The 24,152-nt window shown below is 42.9% G+C and overlaps 1 protein-coding gene and 1 long non-coding RNA gene across 5 annotated transcripts; one reads left to right on the forward strand and one right to left on the reverse strand.

Moving 5' to 3' along the window:
* Positions 1–235: 235 nt before the first annotated feature.
* Positions 236–10,090, reverse strand: LOC139612762 (uncharacterized). Of its 3 annotated transcripts, XR_011686633.1 has the most exons (7): positions 8,647–10,090; positions 6,895–8,090; positions 3,295–3,424; positions 2,800–2,892; positions 2,693–2,721; positions 1,687–1,788; positions 236–463 (listed from the first exon to the last, which is right to left on the reverse strand). It is a non-coding gene; the product is annotated as an uncharacterized lncRNA (long non-coding RNA). The 3 variants fall into 3 exon arrangements; XR_011686634.1 differs by lacking the exon at positions 3,295–3,424 and having other exon boundaries at positions 8,647–10,083; XR_011686632.1 differs by lacking the exons at positions 3,295–3,424; positions 6,895–8,090 and having other exon boundaries at positions 8,647–8,748.
* Positions 10,091–10,596: 506 nt separating this feature from the next.
* Positions 10,597–18,951, forward strand: LOC139613241 (CD82 antigen). 2 transcript variants are annotated; one of them, XR_011686705.1, is made up of 9 exons: positions 10,597–12,452; positions 13,367–13,445; positions 13,863–13,975; positions 14,424–14,498; positions 16,351–16,449; positions 17,221–17,418; positions 17,651–17,734; positions 17,913–18,511; positions 18,736–18,951. XR_011686705.1 is itself a non-coding variant. In XM_071469709.1 (8 exons), exons 1-8 carry the CDS (start codon positions 12,387–12,389, stop codon positions 18,111–18,113), a joined length of 915 nt encoding a protein of 304 aa, XP_071325810.1. In that variant the 5' UTR covers positions 10,597–12,386; the 3' UTR covers positions 18,114–18,951. The 2 variants fall into 2 exon arrangements, 1 of the variants encoding a protein (XP_071325810.1); XM_071469709.1 differs by having other exon boundaries at positions 17,913–18,951.
* The last annotated feature ends 5,201 nt before the right edge of the window (positions 18,952–24,152 follow it).

A 24,152-nucleotide genomic window follows, 5' to 3' on the forward strand; every position in this document is an offset into this window, starting at 1 on the left:
AAAGTTACAGCTGGATCCTTTCTGACAGGTCACACTGAGACAGAGACCAGGACCAGGACAGTATGGAAACTGGACTTTCTTGTCCAGGTTTTCTGGTCTGAAACTGAATCTTGATCAGAGCTGATTTGACTAATAATCAATAACAGATAAGGTGGAGATTAAAATGTATCTTTTCCAATCATTGACATGATTGATCTGTGTCCAGCAGGTGGCAGCAGTAGTTCAGAGACAGTCATTGATCAGTGAAATCATTTATTATAGAACGAAAACATTGAGTCATTAAAAAGATGTTGTCATGGTAACACAGAGGCGATCAGAAATCAATCACCTCTTCATACTGAGGTGTGGATGTTAAACAGGAGGATGTTGTCAGCTGGTGATTGATGATGATGAGACAGTGATCAGTTATTGATCAGCTGGGGGTTTGGTCCTGAGCGTGGTCAGCTGATCAGAGGTCGGAGGCCTGCAGGAGACAGATGGAGGTTAATGATCAGTCCAGCAGAACCAGACCTGATCCAGGTCAGACTCTAGTCCCTGAAGCTTACTGGTGTTTGTTTACAGATGTTTTCTTTACAGATGTTTGATTAGCTGCAGTTGTGTTGTTCAGATGTGATGTTGTTGATCTGAGGGAAATAAAATGTTTGAGGATGAACAGTTTGTCTCACACAGGAAGCAGAGCTGCACTTTACAGCTGTGAATGAGTCGACTGCTTCACCTCTGACCTGAAGGTCAAAGGTCAAACAGAGGAGTTTGTACAGTTTTCGGCTCTGGATGAACAGAGGCCGCTGTAGAGGAGCAGTCGCATGACGTCCTCACTGTCCAACAACAGCCTCTGTCTGCAGCCTTTTATTTAATTTCAGTCATATCTTTATTCTCCTGTCGTTGTTGTATTTTGTTCTTTTAATCCTGTTTGTTTGTCTCATGTCAGTTACTTTGTTGTTAACTGCTACTGTACAAATAAAGATTTGATTTGGAGACAAAGACAGAAACACGATGAAGACAGGAGGAGTTTTCAGGTCCAGTGAACAACGTGTTTCAGGCCGATCTCAGAGTTCCTCTCACTGAGTGACCTTGATCCAGATCAGTCTGGATCCACTGAGACTGAGGCTCTGTTGTTGTGTGAGGCCCTGATGGCAGCTCTCAGTTCTGAGGTTAGGGTTAGGGGTCGTCTCTTCCCTGGTCTGGATCCTCTCTCTCTGGTCGCTCCTTCACTCTGTCTGTGTGTCCTCCTCCCCTCCCCACAGGACTGTCCCAAGGATCAGTACTGGGACCCTCCTCTCTGAAAAATCCACCTCCTCCTCAGGTCCAGCTATCTGCTCGCTGCTGCAGACGACACCAGGTACCTGAGGTTCCCTCCAGACGACCTCACTCTGCCACAACACCGTCAGCTTAACCTCTCTGAGACTTACCTGTAGTCACCATCAGTCTCTTTGTCATGATGCTCCTCATCTCTGACCTGAGGGTCAGGAGAAACCTGAAACAAATGTTTTTTCTGCACTAACCATGGGTCCTTTCCTCTCCAGCACTGTTGGATTTCTCATGCTGAGGTTTGCACAGGTTTGTATTAGCAGTGACCTCTGACCTCTGACAGCAGATAAATGACAGCATTATTTTTCTGTTGTTTTCTCTTCTACATGTCTGTAGAAAACAAAAAAACAAAACTCTCTGATCTGTGTCTACTCTCACCTGTCTGCAGGTGCTCCACAGCTCCGCCCCCCATCAGTTTCAGATCTGATGTACAGCCAATCCCAGGAGGAGCACCGAGGTCAACTGACCAATCCCTGCGGCCTGAGAGAGGTCACACAGAGGTCAGGAGAAAGATCAAACCACATCCTTGTTTAATGGAATCATGACATCACCACTGGGGATGAACGTAGTGAACCATCCACATATTTTTATCACAAGACCCTGTACACTGAGCCAACGCTGCGTTCAAGTTCACACTCGACATCCTGGTGAACACAACGTCATCAGTGTTCAGTCTGAGCATTTGTCATGGAGCCTTGACAGTTTGGAACAAAGGCCCCCACCCCCATCCCTCTACATACCCGCCCACCCTCAGGCCTCCAGTCTCACACATGAACAGTGGAGACTTTATTCTGTATAAGACATAATGATGATGATGATGATGATCAGACTTTGGCTACTGACTGTCTTCAGTTCTTTTGTACACAGGTCCAGGGTCCAGGGTTCAGGGTCCAGGGTACTCCTGTAAACTGGCCTCAAACTTGAGTCCACCATCAACAACAGCTACAGGAAACTGTTTCACAGGTTTGTTATTTCCTCAGTTTCAAACAGGAAAAACAGAGACAAACTTATTTTATCTGTTTAGTTGATTATTGATTTGTTTTGATTAATTAGTTAATAATGATTAATTATTGACTTCCAGCTTAAGTTCTATGACAAACTGCTCCAGTTAAACCTTAGTTCAACTCATTCATTTATCACTGGACTCTGTTTGTGTTCAGCTGCTCTGAGAACAATTAGACAACTGATCACTGTCTGTGCTACCTGGACCTAGAGCCACATCCTGAGGCTCCATCAGAACCACATCCTGGGGTTTGGTCCAGGAAATTAAGTGGGACTGATGACCCTGCATAACGAGGACTCTGCTGTGTTGTGTGAATGAACACTTTGTTTTCAGGTGAGCATCACACCTGAACACTGAGGGAGTAGAAGAAGACGGTCTCACCTTGTTGGTGGTTTCATACGGTCCAGTCACTGCAGGACACAAAGACACAGTGAGGCTCAGGTACTGCTGTAGTACCACTGATACTCTAAATACTGCAGTACTGTTACCATAATAGTAGTCAAAGGTGGCAGTGTAGTCATAGTCAGGTGTCGCCGTGGGGATGCCATAATCGTCTGTGGTCAGCTCTTCTTCATGGTTTTCTATGTTTCCTGTGGAGGGAAAAAAACTACACATCAGTGTGACAGTAACAGTTGTATACAGGGGGCCCCAGACTGTGAGGGGCCCCAGGCTGTGAGGGTGTCCTGACTGTGAGGGGACCCCTGAGGGCCCACAAACTTAACCCGACAGCAATGTATGAAAATGTGGTCACCAACTGTTTTCAGTGATGCTGCACAGATTATTCTTATAATCCTTCTCATTTAAAGCTGATTAACCGTCAGTGCAGGTGTAACCACACACGGTTTGTTTTCCAGCTGCTGCTCAGTGAATCTGACAGATGTTAAACTGTCAATCATCATCCACCTGCAATAATTCACTGCTGACTCAAAATAGTGTCAAATTAGTGACATCATTTAGAATAAAGTCAGCTGGTCATTACGTACGTCCATCCACAGCTCAGTCACGTCTCTGTGTGGCTGCTGATTGGTCGGCTGAACGTGCTGCTGCTCTGTCCCGCCCACTGAAGATCGTCAGACCAGATCCACATCAGAGAGGGGATCAGGTCTAACAGGTCTACAGGTGTGAGAGTTTTCATGATGATGAGCTGTTTGTTTACACTGTGACATCACTGAAGTCACTTAGTTCATTATTCAGGTTTTTATTCTTCTTCATATCAGTAGAAATTTAATGTTTAAATTAAATTTCTACTGACGATGATGAACGCTGAGGGAACGACTCCAGAACCAGCCCTGGTAACATAAGACAGTGAGGTGGTTCAGGGAGGTTACACACACACACACAGCTATAAAACTTTATTGGACCTGTGTGGTTCCTGGTAACAGGATCTACTTCCTGGCCCTCCCTCAGGATCCTGGACTCGTTCTCTATGACACAGGATGAACTGTAGAGTCTGGTCTCTGAAAAACCTCATCAGCCAATCAGGAGAGAGGATTTACACCTGAGCCACGACCACGATTAACATCACAAGCACAGGAGTGAACAGTGACGTGAACTCTACTGTGTTGCTGTTTTGTGTTGTGTGTTTGTGTAGTGTTGTTGTGTTGTTGTATTGTGTTGCTGCTTTGTGTTGTGTGTTTGTGTAGTGTTGTAGTGTAGTGTGTTTGTGTTGTTGTATAGTGTCGTGTTGTGTTTGTGTAGTGTTGTGTGTTTGTGTAGTGTTGTTGTGTAGAGATGTTGTGTAGTGTTGTGTAGTTTTGTTGTGTTACTGTGTAGAGTTGTGTGTTTGTGTTGTAGTGTTGTTGTGTAGAGTTGTGTAGTGTTGTAGTGTTGCTGTGTAGAGTTGTGTGTTTGTTTGTTGTAGTGTCGTTTTGTAGAGTTGTAGTGTTGCTGTGTAGAGTTGTTGTAGAGTTGTGTGTTTGTGTTGTGTTGTAGTGTTGTTGTGTAGAGTTGTGTAGTGTTGTAGTGTTGCTGTGTAGAGTTGTGTGTTTGTGTTGTGTTGTAGTGTTGCTGTGTGGAGTTGTGTTTGTGTTGTGTTGTAGTGTTGTTGTGTAGAGTTGTGTAGTGTTGTAGTGTTGCTGTGTAGAGTTGTGTGTTTGTGTTGTGTTGTAGTGTTGTTCTGTAGAGTTGTGTGTTTGTGTTGTGTTGTTGTGTTGTTGTGTAGAGTTGTGGTGTTGCTGTGTAGAGTTGTGTGTTTGTGTTGTAGTGTTGTTGTGTAGAGTTGTGTAGTGTTGTAGTGTTGCTGTGTAGAGTTGTGTGTTTGTGTTGTAGTGTTGCTGTGTAGAGTTGTGTGTTTGTGTTGTAGTGTTGCTGTGTAGAGTTGTGTGTTTGTGTTGTGTTGTAGTGTTGTTGTTTAGAGTTGTGTGTTTGTGTAGTGTTGTAGTGTTGCTGTGTAGAGTTGTGTGTTTGTGTTGTGTTGTAGTGTTGCTGTGTGGAGTTGTGTTTGTGTTGTGTTGTAGTGTTGTTGTGTAGAGTTGTGTAGTGTTGTAGTGTTGCTGTGTAGAGTTGTGTGTTTGTGTTGTGTTGTAGTGTTGCTGTGTAGAGTTGTGTGGTAGTGTTGTTGTGTAGAGTTGTGGTGTTGCTGTGTAGAGTTGTGTGTTTGTGTTGTAGTGTTGTTGTGTAGAGTTGTGTAGTGTTGTAGTGTTGCTGTGTAGAGTTGTGTGTTTGTGTTGTGTTGTAGTGTTGCTGTGTAGAGTTGTGTGGTAGTGTTGTTGTGTAGAGTTGTGGTGTTGCTGTGTAGAGTTGTGTGTTTGTGTTGTAGTGTTGTTGTGTAGAGTTGTGTAGTGTTGTAGTGTTGCTGTGTAGAGTTGTGTGTTTGTGTTGTAGTGTTGCTGTGTAGAGTTGTGTGTTTGTGTTGTGTTGTAGTGTTGTTGTGTAGAGTTGTGTGTTTGTGTTGTGTTTTAGTGTTGTTGTGTAGAGTTGTGGTGTTGCTGTGTAGAGTTGTGTGTTTGTGTTGTGTTGTAGTGTTGCTGTGTAGAGTTGTGTGTTTGTGTTGTAGTGTTGCTGTGTAGAGTTGTGTGTTTGTGTTGTAGTGCTGCTGTGTAGAGTTGTGTGTTTGTGTTGTGTTGTAGTGTTGTTGTGTAGAGTTGTGTGTTTGTGTTGTGTTTTAGTGTTGTTGTGTAGAGTTGTGGTGTTGCTGTGTAGAGTTGTGTGTTTGTGTTGTGTTGTAGTGTTGTGTAGAGTTGTGGTGTTGCTGTGTAGAGTTGTGTGTTTGTGTTGTGTTGTAGTGTTGCTGTGTAGAGTTGTGTGTTTGTGTTGTAGTGTTGCTGTGTAGAGTTGTGTGTTTGTGTTGTAGTGTTGCTGTGTAGAGTTGTGTGTTTGTGTTGTGTTGTAGTGTTGTTGTGTAGAGTTGTGTGTTTGTGTTGTGTTTTAGTGTTGTTGTGTAGAGTTGTGGTGTTGCTGTGTAGAGTTGTGTGTTTGTGTTGTGTTGTAGTGTTGTTGTGTAGAGTTGTGGTGTTGTTGTGTGTTTGCGTAGTGTTTTAGTGTTTCTGTGTGGAGTTGTGTTTGTGTTGTGTTGTAGTGTTGTTGTGTAGAGTTGTGTGTTTGTGTTGTGTTTTAGTGTTGTTGTGTAGTGTTTTAGTGTTTCTGTGTGGAGTTGTGTTTGTGTTGTGTTGTAGTGTTGTTGTGTAGAGTTGTGTATTGTTGTAGTGTTGTTGTGTAGAGTTGTGTGTTTGTGTTGTGTTGTAGTGTTGCTGTGTAGAGTTGTGTAGTGTTTTAGTGTTGTTGTGTAGAGTTGTGTAGTGTTGCTTTTGGAGTTGTGTGTTTGTGTAGTGTTGCTGTGTAGAGTTGTGTAGTGTTGTTGTGTTGTGTGGAGCTGAAGGAAGTGCCGTCCTCCTGTGAACTGACTTTAAATTCCAACTGATCTTTAACATTTTAAATCCTGAAAATAAAAAACTTCACTGAGAACAAAAGTTCACCTGAGGATCATTCAGGATGACATCATCAGTGTGTCTGTCATGTGACCCCTCAGAGCTGATACAGGTCTGTTCCCTCGTCACGCTGAAGGTCCGACTGTGAGGACGGGGAACGTGTCGGGTCTCGTCTGAACTCTGCTGGTTCACAGAGACCTGAAGGATCAGTCAGATCCAGATCAGGGAGCAGCAGCCAGAGAAGATCTCACAGCTCAGCATTAACCCTGAGCTGTGACTGACGGTTCTACTGACGGTTCTGCTGCAGGTTCTACTGCAGATTCCTACTGCCAGTTCTACTGACGGTTCTACTGCCAGTTCTACTGACGGTTCTACTGCAGGTTCTACTGACAGTTCTACTGACGGTTCTACTGACAGTTCTACTGACGGTTCTACTGCAGGTTCTACTGACAGTTTTACTGCAGGTTCTACTTCAGGTTTGTCCAGGAAAGAATCATTTAATGTGATTATGAAAAAGTCAAAGATGACGCAGGAAATATTTCTCTGTCATTAAGTATCAGGTAAAGAAAACTTTTATTGATTATACCTCATTCATCATTTTATTCAATCTGAAAAACCTAATTCCATAAAATTGTATTTGCCAGATTAAAGGCGGGAAATAGTATTCACATATTCAGGTCAGGTCTTTTGAAGGACTTTGGAACACCAGAAACAAACCTATGCAGTGAACAGAGAATCCACCTCTACGCAGATGATGCAGCTCTTTACCCCTCAGACATCATTGGACTCTAACGGAGGAGGACTGTTGGCAACTTGTCTCTAAACTAAACCCATGTTCTGGAGACTAGAACATTATCATCCCAACAGAAGAAGTCATCAGGGAACAGTAGAACTGTGTCGCTCAGGCTGTGCACAGGAGGAACAGGAGGTGCTGTGTTCTCACATTAACTAAACTGTTGTTGGTATGTTTTGCACAAACCAGTGATGAAGACATCAGCAGCTGCTCTTCCTCAGTGTGTCCTTTAACAGAAGCTCAGACAAACGGAGGAGAAGCTCGTCAGAGAAGATCAAACAGGCTGAACAGACCTGGAGTCAGTTCATCACCATCACACTCTCGGAATTACAAAGACTCACTTCATCCACTGATTAAACTGAGAGTGACACTGGCAAATAAAAGAGGACATTCTGTTATCAGGAGGTTTCATCACCTTGAACTGGGAAATAAAAATAAACTCTGATCATTAATCATGTTGAAGAGTGAACTGTTGGCTCCGGTCCTGCTCGGCTCAGTGGAACCTGTAGTAAAGAACATGAAGGCTCTTGTTGCAGGGATTTTTCTGGTTGGTATTTCAGAGTGAAAGCAGAGCAGCTGTGTTTCTGTCTCATCACATCCAGCAGATAAAGTTTCATAGTTCAACACAGGAAGAATCTGGAGGGTGGATACAGCCTCAAAGCCTCAGGTGGTGACTGATTCCCGTCTGTTTGCCCAGAAGCTGAAATGTGATCTCCACCTGCCTGATGGCCTGCTCCTTTAACTCTCCAAAATGAAACAGACTTCATGAATAAATTCTGACATACATGAAGCATGAAGAGAGAAGTGATGATGAGGAGGAAACAGAGATGTCAGATCTCCATCGTGCTCTTCTTCTTCTGTGGTGGTTTAATGGAGAATCGGCTCCACCAGCTGTTTATCTCCAACACACTTATATTTTCTTCATGTGTTGAAGGAAAATTCATTCAATTCATTCAAGTTTTCTTCTGCTGATTTTTTGGTCAAACTTCAGTTACTTCCTGTTGGAAACGTGGTGAGAAAGTTGTAGGAGAGGTTGTCCAGACCTGAACCCTGCAGCACTAAAGTGGATCCAGCAGGATGGAAGTGAGTCTGAAAAACAGCAGGTGATCTGGGAAATGATCTGTAAGAACAAACAGCAGGATGTTCCTTCAGTCTGACATTCACCTGAACGTCAACAATCTGACGCCAAAACACATCATGTGGTGCATCACGTGACGCCTCTGTGGTTAAGATCCTGTTCAGGTTTAGAACAGCATCATGGTCTGAGGTCGTCATGGTTACACTGATAAACTCTCAGACTGAAACTATAGCCTGTGCTTCCAAACCTGAAATCCCTCTTCTGTGTTCTGTTGATGGAGAACGTGGAGAACGCCATCTAACATGTCACTACAAAATCTGACCAAGCTTTTCTACCTCCTGAAGAACCCTGACCCTCCACTGTGAGATCTCAGCAGAACCTCCTCTCTGAGCACCAGAACCTTGTCGATGTTCTTCACAACAGAACTGGAACCAATTAGAACAATGACACAAACACTGCGTCTGACGCAGGGATTTTTAGTGTGTAACAACAAAGAAGAGAAAACAACACAATAACTCATTAACAACGCTACACAAACTCAACACACATCACCTGTACAGCCACACAGCTAATCACTCAGAGGTCAGAGGTCACTCACCACAACAGGTCGGCATCAGCAGAACAAACAAAAGAGAGAGAAACGGCAACATGTTCATCCTGGACGAGAGACACACACTGACTGAGGGAAGAGAGAGAGAAAGAGCGAGAGAGAGAGAGAGGGGAGGGGGTGTGTCCTCACAGTTAACCCTTTAAGAAACTGCTGGATTTTAGATCCTCAGTCTGATGTCTGAGAACATAGAGGTTCTCCTTCTGCAACACACACACACACGCACAGGAAACACCAACAAGCTGTGTTCTAAAAAAGTATCCGGAACAGCCACTTGTCCACTAGAATCTCCTCAATGATCACTAGAACCTTTTAAATCTGCTTAAAGGACCTTTAAAACCTTCTCTGTGGCTGCCTGACCCACCTGAATCTCCTCTAGAACCACCTCAGTGACCATTAAAACCTAAACACCACAAGAACCTTCTCATTCACTACTGGAACCTCATTTAGCTTTACCTCCTAAGAGCTAGAACTTTTTTAGGTCCTCTCAAAGACAACTAGAACCACCTCTAATACCTCCTCAATGACCACTAGAACCTTTTAAGAGACCATTAGTACCATCTTACAGATCACTAGAATCTGCTTGATTGCCACTGGAACCACTAAAGAAACTGCTAGAACCTTATCAATGTTCACTAGGACCTCTACAACCTCCTATATGACCACTAGAACCTTCTAAACACTTCTAATATCTCTTCTCTGACCATTAGAACCTCACAAAGGACCACTAGAACCTTCTCAGTGACCACAACCACCCATTTTTTACAGTGCAGTCAATCCATCATAAAGAAAGTGAAACGAGGACAGATCCTGACATGTTGAATGTGTGTGTGTGTGTGTGTGTGTGTGTGTGTGTGTGTGTGTGTGTGTGTGTGTGTGTGTGTGTGTGTGTGTGTGTGTCAGCAGGGTTTTTCCAACATGTCAGTCTGACAGTGGAGGAGCTGGAGGGAAACACCAGACACGCTCAGACTGATTTCTCAACAGGAGGCACATTAACCCTTGGTCCACCAGAACTGATGTTTTTACCTTTATCAGTGAACAGAGAAGAAGAAGAAACATGTCTGTGGTTTATCTACGTTAGACGAGTCTGTTTAACTTTTAAATGTTCAAAGTTTGTTTTAAAGTTTGATTTCCAAAAAATAAAAAGAGACAGAAATACAAGAAAACTCATCAGTCCAACGGTCACATGATGAAGCTCAGACTCAGAGACGTCCGACGTCAGTTACTCTACAGATTCAGATTCTTTAAACAAGCTGTAGTACTACTACTGAACAAGTACTACTGAACAAGTACTACTGAGCAAGTACTTCTTCCACTGCTGCTGTATTTGCTGGGTATTCTCAGTGTGAACATGTTCATCACATTTTATAATATAAATTATTAGAACATATAAACTGTCGTCAGTTGATTATAACGAGAACCTGAATGAACAACAGAGTCGCAGTCTGGGTTCTAGTGAAGAGATTTACGCTCCCAGTGTTCCCAGTGATAACTCCCAGCATGCAGCGGGTGGGTGGGTTGAGGGGGAAGGGGGGCGGGGGGGTTGATGGATGGAGCTGCTTGTCAGGAATTTTCCTGCTGAGTGTGTGTGTGTGTGTGTGTGTGTGAGACAACACTTATCACTTATATTCTGCTGAAGTTTTAACATCACTCACTTTCCTACATCACATTTTATATTAATTTATATATTTATATGTAAATATAAATGTTATACACATACACACACGGTTCATCCCAGTTAATGTTTGCCCACATTTGAAGGAATCCCCTCCAGCTGTTCCAGGGGTTGGTGTAACAGATGTTCCGGGTGATGCTGAGAAGGTACCGAGGGTCCAGTAGGATGTACTTGGGGATTTTCTAGGGGTCCTTGAGGATGTTCAAGGACCTTTCTTCAGTCAGTTAACTGCTGATGGAGTTGTGGATGGTTATCTTCGGTTTAAGGTGTCCATATTTATGAGTTTAACAAGCCCCTGGCAGCCAATAAGAGTGCAGGATACTTCATTACCATGGTAACAATGAATGAAAATTCCCTCAGACTGTGGTGTGTTTTTTTGTCTTGTGATGTCACCGTGATGTCACACTGGTGTCCCACTGATGTCACTTTCAGTCTGGAACACTGAAGCATCAGAAACCAAATTCTGTGTTGTTGGATCCTTGAACAGTTTGACAGAAGCACATCAGAGACGAGTCATTGCCATGGTAACCGGGCAGACGGCCAACTGGCTTCAGACGTCTGACCATAAAAACACGATAAAGCTGACGAATGTGGGAATGAGGCAGAACTGTGACCTCTGACCTCTGTGAGACTCACTCTGAATTTGTAACTACATCTTCTTCATTTCAGGGTCAAAGGTCACACTGGCTGTTTGTCTCTCTCATTAACTGCAGCTCAGGTTCCCCCACTGAGGTATGAGGACCCTCCAAGGGACCTCAAAGACCCTCCAGAGGTCCTTGAGGGGATTCAAGGAAAACAAGGGTGGTGGAAAAATTATTTTCTCATATTTTCTTTAAAGCAGCAGCAGTGATGTGTCCTGTTGTATTTGTCGTCACAAAGGCTGAACTAATAATACTTAAACATTTGACTCCAAAGCCATAAAAACATAAATACAAATGAAAACCGGTCCTGGTCTTAGTACTGCTGCTTAAAAAGTCCACTCTGGATCCAGATGTTTTAGCCAATTACAGACCCAAATCCAACCACTGTATTTCTAAAATCCAGGTTGTAGCTCCATCACAGAAACAGCTCTGGTTAAGGTTACCGATGATCTCCTCATAGTCTCAGACAATGGACTTGTCTCTATACTTGTCCTACTAGATCTTAGTGCTGCATTTGACACCATGGATCGTAAGATACTGTTACAGAGACTAGAACATGTTGACATTTAAGGAACTGCACTAAGCTGGTTTAAGTCAGACTTATCAGATAGATTCAGTTTGTTCATGTTAATAATGGCTCTTCTATCAACACTAAAGTCAGTCATGGAGTTCCACAAGGTTCTGTGCTAGGACCAATACTTTTCACTCTATATATACTTCCTCTAGGAAACATTATTAGGAGGCACCAGATAAATTTCCATTGTTACGCAGATGACACCCAGCTGTACTTATCCATGAAGCCAGGTGAGACTAACCAGGTAGCCAAGCTTCAGGTGTGTCTTAAGGACATAAAAACCTGGATGACCAGTAATTTCTTACTCTTAAATTCAGACAAACTGAAGTTATTGTACTAAACACCTCAGAGATACATGATCTGATAATATACTGACGCTGGATGGCGCACCTCCAGTGCTACAGTCAGAAACCTTGGTGTCATTTATGACCAGGACTTGTCCTTTACTTCACATATAAAACAAGTCTCCAGGACAGCCTTCTGCTGTAACTATTAATAACACAATTACACCTCTAAGTATTCACTATAACAACTAGTCTGACAGCTGCTCTGGTCTGTTTCCAGAGACATCAGAGAGGGAGTGTGTGTGTGTGTGTGTGTGTGTGTGTGTGTGTGTATGTGTGTGTGTCTGTGTGTGTGTGTGTGTGTGTGTGTGTTTCTGTGGAGACAGATCTGTTTAATGTTTAGAGACAATGAGGAAGTGAACTCTGATCTCAGGTGTTTTTGCAGCAGAAACTCACAGACGCTGAAACGTTCTGCTGGAGAACACGACTGAAGAACCTCCTGTGCACCCACTGAACAGAACCAGAGCTGATGAGACCGAGGAACAGACACTGAAGAGATGAAGCTGGAGGTGAAGATTCAGCTGCTGAAGTTCTGCTCTGCAGTTTTTAACTCCGTCTTCCTGGTGAGGAGACTTAAACTTTGTTCATCAACAAGATGCCAGAGCTTTTACCTGGGTCAAACTTCACTTCATCTAAAACTTTATTAACTACTTCTTCTGTGTTCTTACCACCAAGACACAGAGAAACCACAGTCTTGTTTTTAAATAGACATGATGGAACAAGATCAAAAGAATAATAGTTGAAATAATACTAATAAAATAAAGAGGTTTTCATGTTATATTAAAAACAGCCGATAAAAACTGACTATATCAATATTACAGACAATCAATGATTCACATACAGAAAAATAATAATAACATAATGTTTGGTGTTTTCATTTCATCCTCCTCGACTCCAGAGGTGGACGAGGTAATCACATCTTCCATTACAGTAATAGTGTCAGTACAACTATGTCAAAATACTCCAGTCCAAGGAAAAGTACACAAGTATTTGTCAGTAGACTTCAAGTACCAAAAGTAAAAGTACTCGTTCTGGCCCAGTGACTGTGATATTTATATATATTCATTATAATATGATCTCTGATCAGATCATTGATCCTGAGTCCTTTCACTGTTGTAGCTGCTTAACTATGTCATAGACAGAATTTAGTCCACTGGTTCACAACCTAGGGATCGGGGCACTCCAAAGGGTCACCAGATAAATATGAGGGGTGGTCACAAAAAGGTCTGATTTACTGATCTGGGTTCAGTTTTTGAGTTTCCTCTGAACTTTGATATGGTCTCTCATCTGGCTGATTTATCCGTACTAAAGATCATCTACAGACCCTTTTTTTCTGCTTCAGTTCATTCGAAACAATGAAAGCTTATGGTCCACAACATGCACAACACACAGGAGTCACTGGTTCTGGAGCTGCTGCTGCTGCACAGTGACGCAGTGAAGAGAGAGACCATGTCTGATCTTTGACCTCTGTCTGCAGGTTCTGGGTCTGAGTGTTGCCGGCTGTGCTATTTGGATTCTGTTTGGCAAAGGAAACTTCCTGACCATCCTCTCCTCGGGTAACTGAGTCTGATTCACATGTTGTATGTTGACTGTGAGGGAAATGCACGGAGAACCAGCCTGCAGCTTCCAATGACCTTCATTTCACACGACAGACAAATCCAGTAGCTTTGTTCCTGGACAAACGTCACAGAGTTGACCCCAAATCTGGGTTTAATTTGAGAAAACTTCATTGATTCTATTATTTTATATTAATGAGTTTTAATGGGTTGTTCTTGGACTAAAGCGATTAGGGGCTAACAGTTTCCCCCTGCTTCCAGTCATTATGCTAAGCTAGGCTAAACACACCCTGGACCTGTCTCAGCAGCTGGCTTGATACAGTGTAATGTGTATAAGATTTAATTTTGTATGTTGGTGTCTGTATAATATATGTGTCTCTGCGTGTGTTTGTGTTGTTTGTGTTTGTGTGTGTTTAGTTGAGTTGCGTACCGTGGCAGCGGGGCTGTTGATCATTGGTGGAGTGGTGATAGTGGTCAGTGTTGTTGGATGTATTGGAGCTAATGGAGGGCACAGATTTGTGCTACTGATAGTGAGTCACAACAACACCTGTAACACCTGATATAACACATATAACACCTGTAACACCTGTAACACCTGACCTAACAACTGTAACATGTGATATAACACCTGATGTAACACCTTCAACACCTGACGTAACACCTTTAACACCTGATGTAACACCTGTAACGTGATATAACACCTGACGTAACAACTGTACCACCTTTAACACCTGACATGATACCTGTACAGAGGTCTTTATACAGAGGTGCCTGAAGTAAACACTGACTGGTTCCCACTATACATAAATTGTGAGCTGTGTCATGACATGTTAACGACCAAACGAACGCCTCACATCCCTTACGCTCAAACTGAATGGACATGGTGTTATATTGACCATAAACATCATTGTGCTTGTAATGAACAAGGGACATGACATTAATCCTCCACACTGTCTGAACTCTGTTGCTCCTCCTCAGTACGTGGGCTTCCTTTTCATCCTGGTTCTGGGCCAGCTGTTCGTCACTCTGCTGCTGCTCATCAACAGAGAAAAGGTGAGACGACTTTTATTTTGGTGGGAAGAACTTGGGAATAAAGAAAATGCAAATAGGTAACACACACCTGCAGCTTCTATAAAGAACATGAACAGGAAATATAAGGTACCAGTTACTACGTCATAAACTCTGAGCAATGACAACGGAACAGTGCATTTATCTGACAATAAGAAAGTGGAGGGAAGTCACTAAGAATATTTACTCAAATACTGTATAAATATGAGTGTTTATATTTACATGACATGCTACCTCCAGCTTCTTCTGCTTCTGCATTTTAGAGACTTCAGTCACTTTATAGATTAAGATTTGATTTACTAAACATATGACAGGTGAAAAATTTGATGCACGATTGTAGATTAAACAGTATATTAATCAGAATCAGAATCAGAATCAATTTTATTGCCAAGTATGTTTCACATACAAGGAATTTGTTCTGGTGATTGGTGCAGTTGGAGGTTCTTGGAGGTTCTTGTAAACAACAGGTTTACACAGTTTTAGTTTCTGCCTGTATGTGGGAATCAGGTGGACCATGACACGGTCAGAGTGGCCCAGTGCAGCCCGGGGGACGGCGGGATAAGCTCCACTGATTGTGGTGTAACAGTGGTCCAGAGTGTTCCCCTCTCTGGTCGGGCAGACAGACTTAAATTAATTTAAGCTGACTTAACAAACATCTTAAATTAATTCCACCTCAACCAACTACAAAGGTTTACTGGTGTTTACACAATGATGCATTAGTAATAATAATTACATGATAAAATACAGAATAATATCACAGTCAGAGAGGCCATTTGTCTGCACAAGTACTTTTACTTTTGATTCTCTCTGGACATTTTGCTTCTTTCCATGAGGAACATTTTCACTGACTTTTACTTGTAACAGTGGTTTTACTACTTTTACTTCCACCACTGTATGAGTCCTGTATGAATAATATTTATAATGTTTTCTGTTGATTTTGTGGATTATGACTTGTAACAAAGGAATCTGAGGTGTTTTATATTAATATCTACGGACAGACCAGTGTGCGCTGCAGATATCAAACCAAAGGTTCAGATGGTTTCCAGCCAACGTGTTGTAATGACAGTCAGTTAGTTAGAAAGTTAAACTGATCTAATGACTTCACCTCTTTCTGAGGTCATTACTGTGATGACACAAACCTGATGCTAATTATAATCCATGCTAATGTGCTAATCTACAGTGTAATGTCACTGTACAAATCAGGCCCCAGTAAAACACTGACTGGTTCTTACTGGGATTAAAACATAGGCTCAGTGGAAGAAAACCAGACTGTGGAGAACAAGAGAGGATCAGCTGCACATGTCATGAAATAAATGATGGTAAGAACTGTGTAAATCCAGGTCACGTACAGGTGCAGAAACACCTTCTCTTCCTGTCAGCAGTGAACACTGTTACAGGTGAATTGAAGGGCTCCTCATTTTTCTCATAACAGCAGATACCTTCTATAGCTGTGTCTATGACAAAGGTGTGTTTGTTTCCCACACCAGTGCTCCTGCTGGAGCCAGTTCAGACAGTGAAGCATGATGATGATGATGATGATGATGATAAATCGCTGTACTGTGCCTGTAACTGAGCTGCACTCCGTTACAACATTAGTTAATGAGAGACACACAGTATGAATGAGGTCTGTGGGCTGAGACTCAGTGTGTGTCTGCTCTGTCTTTATCTTTACACAGTAACAAAGAGGCTTTTTTCTGCACCTGTAGGTCCCAGCATTCACAACACTCTTTGTCATTTATTTCTCTGAGTACCCTCTTCTTCCTCATAGTCTGGTTTGTCATGTGAGAACCAGTAGGAACTGGTCGGGGTGTTAAACCAGAGGCTGTGTTGTGATCAGATTGAAAGGAGTCTGGATGCAGCAGTGGATCAGATCATCCTTCAGTATGGAGGCAGCAGCTCCACTCAGGACACACTGATGGACAACGTGCAGCACTATGTGAGTGTCTCTGCGGCTTCTGTAGCCGCCGACTATAAACGCCATTCCCTATTTTAGTTGGTTAAGGCCTGATTACTTTTTTAAAAGTAATCGCAAACAATTATTCTTTATCCCCCAAAATTAGGCCAGGATTTATAATATTCAGAGGAAATATTAAAAAATAAGTTACATAAAAAATAAGACAAAAAACAAGGTTCATATGAAATGAAATAACTGCTGTTTATAGCAGTATCCCAGCAAATACAGTCTACTTATATCCCTTTAACTTTGCTTTGTTTCTGTATTTCAACCTTTAATAAACTTAATATGTACCTTTAAATTGTGGCCCACACAAGCCGGCAACAAAATTAAATAAAATTAAACAATTAAACCTCGTTTCAGGCCTGATGGATGCTCAGGTACCTGTTTTAGCAAATATAAGTGTTCGGTACTCACAGTAGCTGCAGGTCTCACAATCCCAGTGTTGGATCTCCACGCTGCTGGGGAGAGGCTGAGGGCTGGGAATAAAGTCCCACGTCCCATGTGGTCATTAAAGGAACTACCAGGCTTCAGTCTGTGCATTAACTGGAGAACAACACTTTAAACCTGCTTTACAACAGTTCTCACTCATCAGTGCCATCAGTTGCTTCTAGCAACTAGAGTTGGACAAACAAAATGTAGACGTACTGTTATTTATGGACAGTTTGAACTGTCGGGGGCTGCATTTCACTAACTGAATATTTGATTTGTTTATTGAAGGATTATGGTTGAGACTGATTGATTGGTTGACAGGGGAAGTGCTGTGGCAGGACGGGGCCTGCTGATTGGCTGAAGAACTCTTACATCCACAGTCTGAACCTGACCAGACCAGACGTTCTTCCCTGTTCCTGCTTCAGCTCGTTTCATCGCAGCCTGAACTCGTCCTGGTGTTCCGAGCTGCTGAACCTCACCGAGCTGCTGAACGGGAGAGGACACAACCCATACAACCAGGTACACACACACACAGACACACACAGACACACACACACACAGACACACACAGAGACACACGCACACACGTGATCATTAGACGCTGCAATAAGCTTCAGAACCTTGTGAATGGGGCCGAGTCGCAGCGTGTACAAAATACATTATGTTGTGTTACACATTGTGTTGTATGTGTGTTGTGTTGTTGTCTGCTCCTTGTTAATCAGGGTTGTGTGTGTGTATTGTGTTGTTGCAGAGTTGCAGTGACACACTGAGTGTGTGGCTGCAGGAGAACACGCTGACCATCGTCACCATGGACGTCAGCCTCATCTTGATCCAGGTCAGAGTCTGGACAGAGAGAAGTTGCCGCAGTGACTGTTCAGGGTGTAATGACAGCAGCAGCCTGTAGGGGGTTAGGGTCGGGGGTCAGGGGGACTCTGGAGGCAGCCAGTGTCTGATCATTGAATTCAGGTCAGTTTAAACAGTTTTTTACTCACTGACTCTCTGTCTCTCTCCAGGTACTTCAGTTTGTGGTCACGATCTACCTGTACCGTGCGTTTGGGAGGAAAGCCTCTTTGAAAAGGTCCAATCAGCTGACTGACCCTGGCCACGCCCACCTAGACCACGCCCCTACAGAACTCCTGGACTATGGGGAGCAGAACTACGCTTACCAGGACTCTGATGGTGGTGATACAGACCCTGGTGACCCATCACCATGACAATGCAAAGCTTGCAGACTCTGCACACCTGGTACCAGGTGTACCTGCAGCCAGGCTCCCAGTAGACTTCAATCTCAAGTGATTTCTCAAAGGTTCTGATGATGTTTGGATGACAGCTGCGCATGTTTAATGAAAATGAAAAAAGAACCGAATCAGAGACGTCCAGATTCAGTGTTGATGAGATGTTGAAGGCTGATGAAGTTCCTGTTCTCACATGGTTTTAAACCTGAGCCTGAACCCTGAGGAGACTGTGTCTCAGTTCAGGGTCTCATCCCTCAGAGGCTGCACCTGAAGACTGACTGTGTCACCGACTGTCCAATAGGTGGATCCTTCGTGGCCCAACATATCCCAAGACTCACTGCACTCTGGTAATGAAAATAACCTGTTGAAAATCCTTCGTAGACCAGACCGTCTCATTTCAGTTCGGCCTCCTCTGCGTCCTCTGAACTGAGACACAGCTGTAGACTCCACCTGTCACAAGACTGTAAACGGTCACCTGTGGTAAACAGCCATAAATCTCAGAGACGTCACTGAGGCTCCTACAGGTTCAGGTCACAGCTGAGGACCTGCAGGACACGGTCTGTCCCAGTCCTGGTCCACAGCTGTGTGGTTCCTCTCGCAGCCTTGGGGGGGGGGGGACTCAGGTCATTCCCACCTCACTGGTGGCTTTGGTTCGATAATAAGTCTCAGACTTTTTTAAAATTTCATTCAAAACTTTATTAAAAAAATTCTGTGAGCACAAAGCAATTCATCAGGTTAAAATATATTAAATATGAGTATGAATTATAGCTACTAACTATTGTAAGTATTATTATTAAAAACTTGTAGTTGGTCATCACCCCAGTGCAGTGCTGTTGTTTCAGCGATCAGCAGAGCCCTCTGGTGTTCATACACAGCATCACAGCTCATACATCATGAAAATCAATTCCACTAATCATCTGATTAGAAAATAAAAGTGATTTCAAACATAAATAAATAAAAAAGGAGAAAATCAGTACAAGATAAACTCTGGTAAATATCATACAAATATATAACATTCTCACTTTATGATCATTTGATTAAAAGATTTTTCTGCAGTAACATCTTTGAAAAAATAGATTTAATCTAAGGAGACAGCTCTGTTTCTGTCCCCTCTGAATGTTGTCATGTTGTCATGTTGCAGTGAACCATTTGTGTATCTCTGTTTAGAAAAGGAGGCAGGTCAGTCAAGATTTTCCTGCTCTCTGCTCTGATCAATGTGTCGTTCAGCTCGTTTTATATATAAAAGTTGGCATCACACTGAAGCAACTGGAGAGATAAATAATCCGTCAGAAGAAGAACTCAGGTGTTATCTGCGCAGCGCTTCCACCTCCTCGCTCCAGCAACTAACACACTGGATGGATTCACTGGTGGAGTGAAAGTCTGGTGGAGGAGGGGAGAGGGTGGAGGTGGGACAGCCTGCAGCGTCCTGGTGCGACCCATTCTGAAATAACACACACACACTTCAGAACAGCAGGAGAAAGAATCTGAAGGTTCAACACTGACCACGTCCTCAGTAACATCCACGGTCATCAACGACCTCACACATGAAAGGAAAAATGTTTGTTTCTGAGTCTCACAGAAAAAGTGTGAAACACGGGACCTTTAAACAGCAGGTCGAACTCTTCTAATCAATCAATTACAGTAATCACTGAACCTCACTGACTCTGTATCAATCAGCCAATCAGAGCTCAGATACTGACCAGGTGTTGCAGCAGGTCCTGGTTCAGCATGACGACTCGACACAGAGCACTAACGTCAGGACAGAGAGACCCGAGCCGCTCTGCACACGCCTGATAGTTAGACAGTCTCTGCACCAGTGTGGAGCTCTGCACCAAAACACATGCAAAAAACACACAATTTTAACCTGCTGAGCCGCTAAACTCCACTCAGTACATTTCAAGACTGGAGCTGATGATACATGCTGGTTTTTATTATAAGGCTTTGACCATCTGACAAATCTGACATGTAGATGGTGCCTTGTTGTTCCTCTGTAAAGTTGTGCTGTTTGAACAGTGTCAGTCCAACCACAATATCTGACACGTTCCTCATTTCCTAACAGCTGTGGTGCCACCATCAGGACAAAACCTGCTGTTTTAGTTTTACTGTCTGAGCAGTGTAATGAACACTGCAGCGTGTAAGGGGCTCCAGCAGCACCTCAGACACATCATGTCCTCTGACTCTTCGAGTCCTCAGATGTAGATGTGTGTGCAGATCCAGTGTGAGGCGCACCTGTCCACGTGGAGAAGTGGTCTCTGTGCAGGGCAGGACTGGCAGGCCTTTCAGGAAACTCTGCACAAACACAGAGATTCATGAAAACATAAGACCCCCTAACCATCAGACTGTTGGTCCAGAACAGAGGCTGAGCTGAACCCAAACATCATTTCTATCCACCCTCCAGTCCAGAATTACTGCTAATGGTGGAAACAGTTTTAAAATCATATCTTTTTGAAGGGAGTCTGGTCTGTCTCACCGTATTCTTGAGGACACTTCTGTAGTCCTGCAGCGCCACCTGTAGGTCCTCGATGATACTCTGCATCTCAAGCTGTGCACTCGTGTCTCTTATCACTCTACCTGCAGTGAGCTCCACCCACAACCCCAGCAACAGGAGGAAGAGGTTCCCACAATGCACTGCAAAAAGAAGAGGAGAGGGTTTTATGAACACAACTGTAGATGGGAGAATCTGGATGAACCTGCAAGGTGCGTATGTGAAGTAACTGGTTCTCCATGAGACATGAGGACAGTGGAGTGACCTACACACACACACACACACACACACACACACACACCTTTCATTTAGTAAAAAACTGACCAGTGTTGATTATAAAGACACCAAACTGAACGTCGTCTCTGTTTGTTCGTTGTGTTACCAGGATGAACTTGAACACACCACGATCGATGGGTTAAACTGAGCTCGATCCAGTTCTACTGGGTCCAGTTCACCCAGAGCCATTGCTGGGTCCAAACAGACCATGTTCCTGGCTTTCTGTGTGTTACACTGACTCTGCTGAGTTTGAGTGTGTTAAATAAAGTTTTACAAATTTGTTTTTAACTACTTCATTCTAACAGGAATAAATACACAGTCTGTTTGAAGGACCCACACCCCTGAACAAAAACCCTGCAGATAGAGAAGAGGGTAAAAACTCACTTGTTGTCTAGTGGTGGAGGGACGAGGCAGCTCCTCTGGTCCTGGTCTGGGCTCTGGTCTGGTCTCTGTGCCTGTGGAGGCTGTGATGCAGCCTTCATGCTGCAGATGCTGATATTTATCCTCCGTCCATCCTGGATCCTGAGGAAACCAGCTCCTGCCTTCTCAGAAGGTTTGACATCAGTTTTCCTGCAGATTCAATTTCCAGGAGAGACTCAGAGACACTGAGCGCTGACTCAGAGTCAGACTGAAGGTGTGTCGCTGCCTCACGTTTCATCACATGACAGGAACTCACCTTCATCATCATCTTCCTTCTCATTATTCAGATTTCTGCTTAAGCCCATGTTTCACGCTCAGACTGAGTCACTGCTCCGTGTTATCAGGATGGACCTGGTCTCTGGGGAGTCCAGCAGCCGCGAGGACAAACAACGCAAGGAAACACAACGCAACACAACAGGTACCAGCTCCAACCTGAGGACGCACACTGACACAAAGATCAGACTCACACACACACACACACACATACTTGTACTTCTATCTTTGTGAGGACACTCATTGACATAATGCATTCCCTAGCCCCTTACCCTAACCTTAACCATCACACCTGAGTGCCTAACCCTAACCCTGACTCTAACCTTAACCTAAACCTAATTCTAACCATAACTCTAAAACCAAGTCTTAACCCTCAACATGTGATTTGAAGGTGTCTCAAAGTGAGGACCGGTCAAAATGTCCTCACTTTCCCAAAATGTCCTCACTCTGTTCGTAAAATACTTTTTTTGGTCCTTACTACGTAGCAAGTACAAGTACACACACACACACACACACACACTTCTTACCTGACCTGTACCTGCCCAGATACACCTGTGCAAAGACAAGTCTTTAAAAATAAAAACTCTGATTTCCTGAACTGATCAGAGGGTCTCACCTGTTGATCATTAATGAGTAAACATTTTAATTACTATTATTTTAATTGAAAGGAACAAAGAACTATTTAATACTATAAGATTATTCAAATCAATGCACTGAAGTGATCACATAAACTTCATCATCATCATCCTCGTTCAGACTGTGTGAAGGGACAGATGATGTCACTGAATGTGAATAAAGTGGATTTTTTTTATATCATTGTAAAAATGAATAGAAAAGTTAAACTGCTCAACAAACATCAGAATCAGAGTCAGAGATTTTTCCTTCAGTTCACAGGCTGTTTGGTTCTCACTGATCAATAATTAGTTTTAACATGAAGAAAACTGGTCAGCTGTGAGGTCCACTCTGACCTCTGCTTCTTATTTCATCTGTGCTTCAGTGGTTTTCAGAGTTTCATTTTAACATCTTTGGACCATGATGAAAACAAGTGTTTAAACCACATCACTGTCAGAAACTAAAGAGAGATGAAGCTCACACTGAGACTTCAGAGAGAAAAGACTGTTCATCATGAAAAATGATCAGGTGTGCATCCTGCAGAACAGATCTTTGTTTATTGATTGATTGGTGTATTGATTGGTGATGTCAGTGATAGTGTTTGTGTGAAGCTGCAGAATTTTTCTTGTTGCTGCAGGAAATGTTTCATCAGACACAAGGAAAAGCTGTGTCATCATTCTCTACATCTCACTATACTTCACTGGAAGTTTGAGTGATTGAGTTGCATCACACACACACACACACACACACACACACACACTCTCTCTCTCTCTCTCTCTCAGGCTGAGGCCAGTAACAACATGATCTGCTGGGTTCAGTCTGATCTCTGTCGGCAGCAGAGACAGAAAAATTAGGAAACATTTATCACCTGCAGGAGCCTCACTGCAACAGTGGGTTCACTGTTGTTTATCACATTTATCAGTGAATATTTTGTGTTTAATTCAGTGACAATCAGGAGGTGACACTTCCTCTGGAGTGAAGGGGAACCCAGCACAGCACAGACACGTGCTTCAGTGAACTGAGCTGTTACTGTCCGTAGTGTTGAACTAAACCAACGTGCAAGTGCTTCAAAATTAGTTCAGTTTTTAGATAAATGTAATAATTACTTTCCACCACTGCTAAATCAATCACTGAGTCTTCAGTCACATGGATTTAATATGGTTCAATGAGCCAACAGGTAAAACTCTGAATTCCTGAGTGCAAACAAAGCAGGCGTCTGTTATAGAAGCTGATGTCAAAAAGGTCAAAGACCGAACCACCACAGACACAAAGACTGTTGCTACTGGAAATGAAAGTGTTGCTGTAACTTTAGGCTAAAGGTCTCGACCTGATCCTGTAAAGTGCCTTGAGATAATGTATATTATGATTTGGCGCTATACAAATAAAATTTAATTGAATTTAATTGAAAGTTAGAAACTAGCTAATATTAGTTAGCTAAACTGTAACTTAAGGCTAACGTTGGAATCTAGCTAACATTACCAATCATCTGTAGATTCTCGACACAATCTAATTCAGAGACTCTGAAGGTAAAATTGCTAAGTGTAATAAACAAGCTAGGTCGAAATGGTTGTTCACTTTAACCACCGCTTCTTAAATTTATTTTAATTTTTTGTATCAAAATTCTTCCGGCATATATATTCAAGGGTTCGGGGCAAGTCATTTTCATGGGGGCCAGATCCCCCCAACCCCCCATAAATCGAACCCTGGTTCCTGGTTATGCACCTAATTAATTGTGTTGGTCCCAGATTTGATGCTGAGGTGGTCCAGGTGTTGTGTTGTGGTGTGAGTGTTTTGGATGTGATAGTAACTGAGTTGTGTGTTGGTTTGATGGCATCTTCTCATGTTTATTGTGCAACAAAAACATATACAAAAAAAAACCAAAAAAAAAAAAAACCCCAACACAAAGTGAATTTAAACCAGATTCTCAGGTGTGTGAAATGATTTTACTCTGT

This window comes from Trachinotus anak, unplaced genomic scaffold (assembly GCF_046630095.1).
Source record: "Trachinotus anak isolate AG129_WGS33_773 ecotype Australia unplaced genomic scaffold, CSIRO_AGI_Tana_v1 ptg000032l, whole genome shotgun sequence".
In the NCBI taxonomy this organism is placed as follows: Eukaryota; Metazoa; Chordata; class Actinopteri; order Carangiformes; family Carangidae; genus Trachinotus; species Trachinotus anak.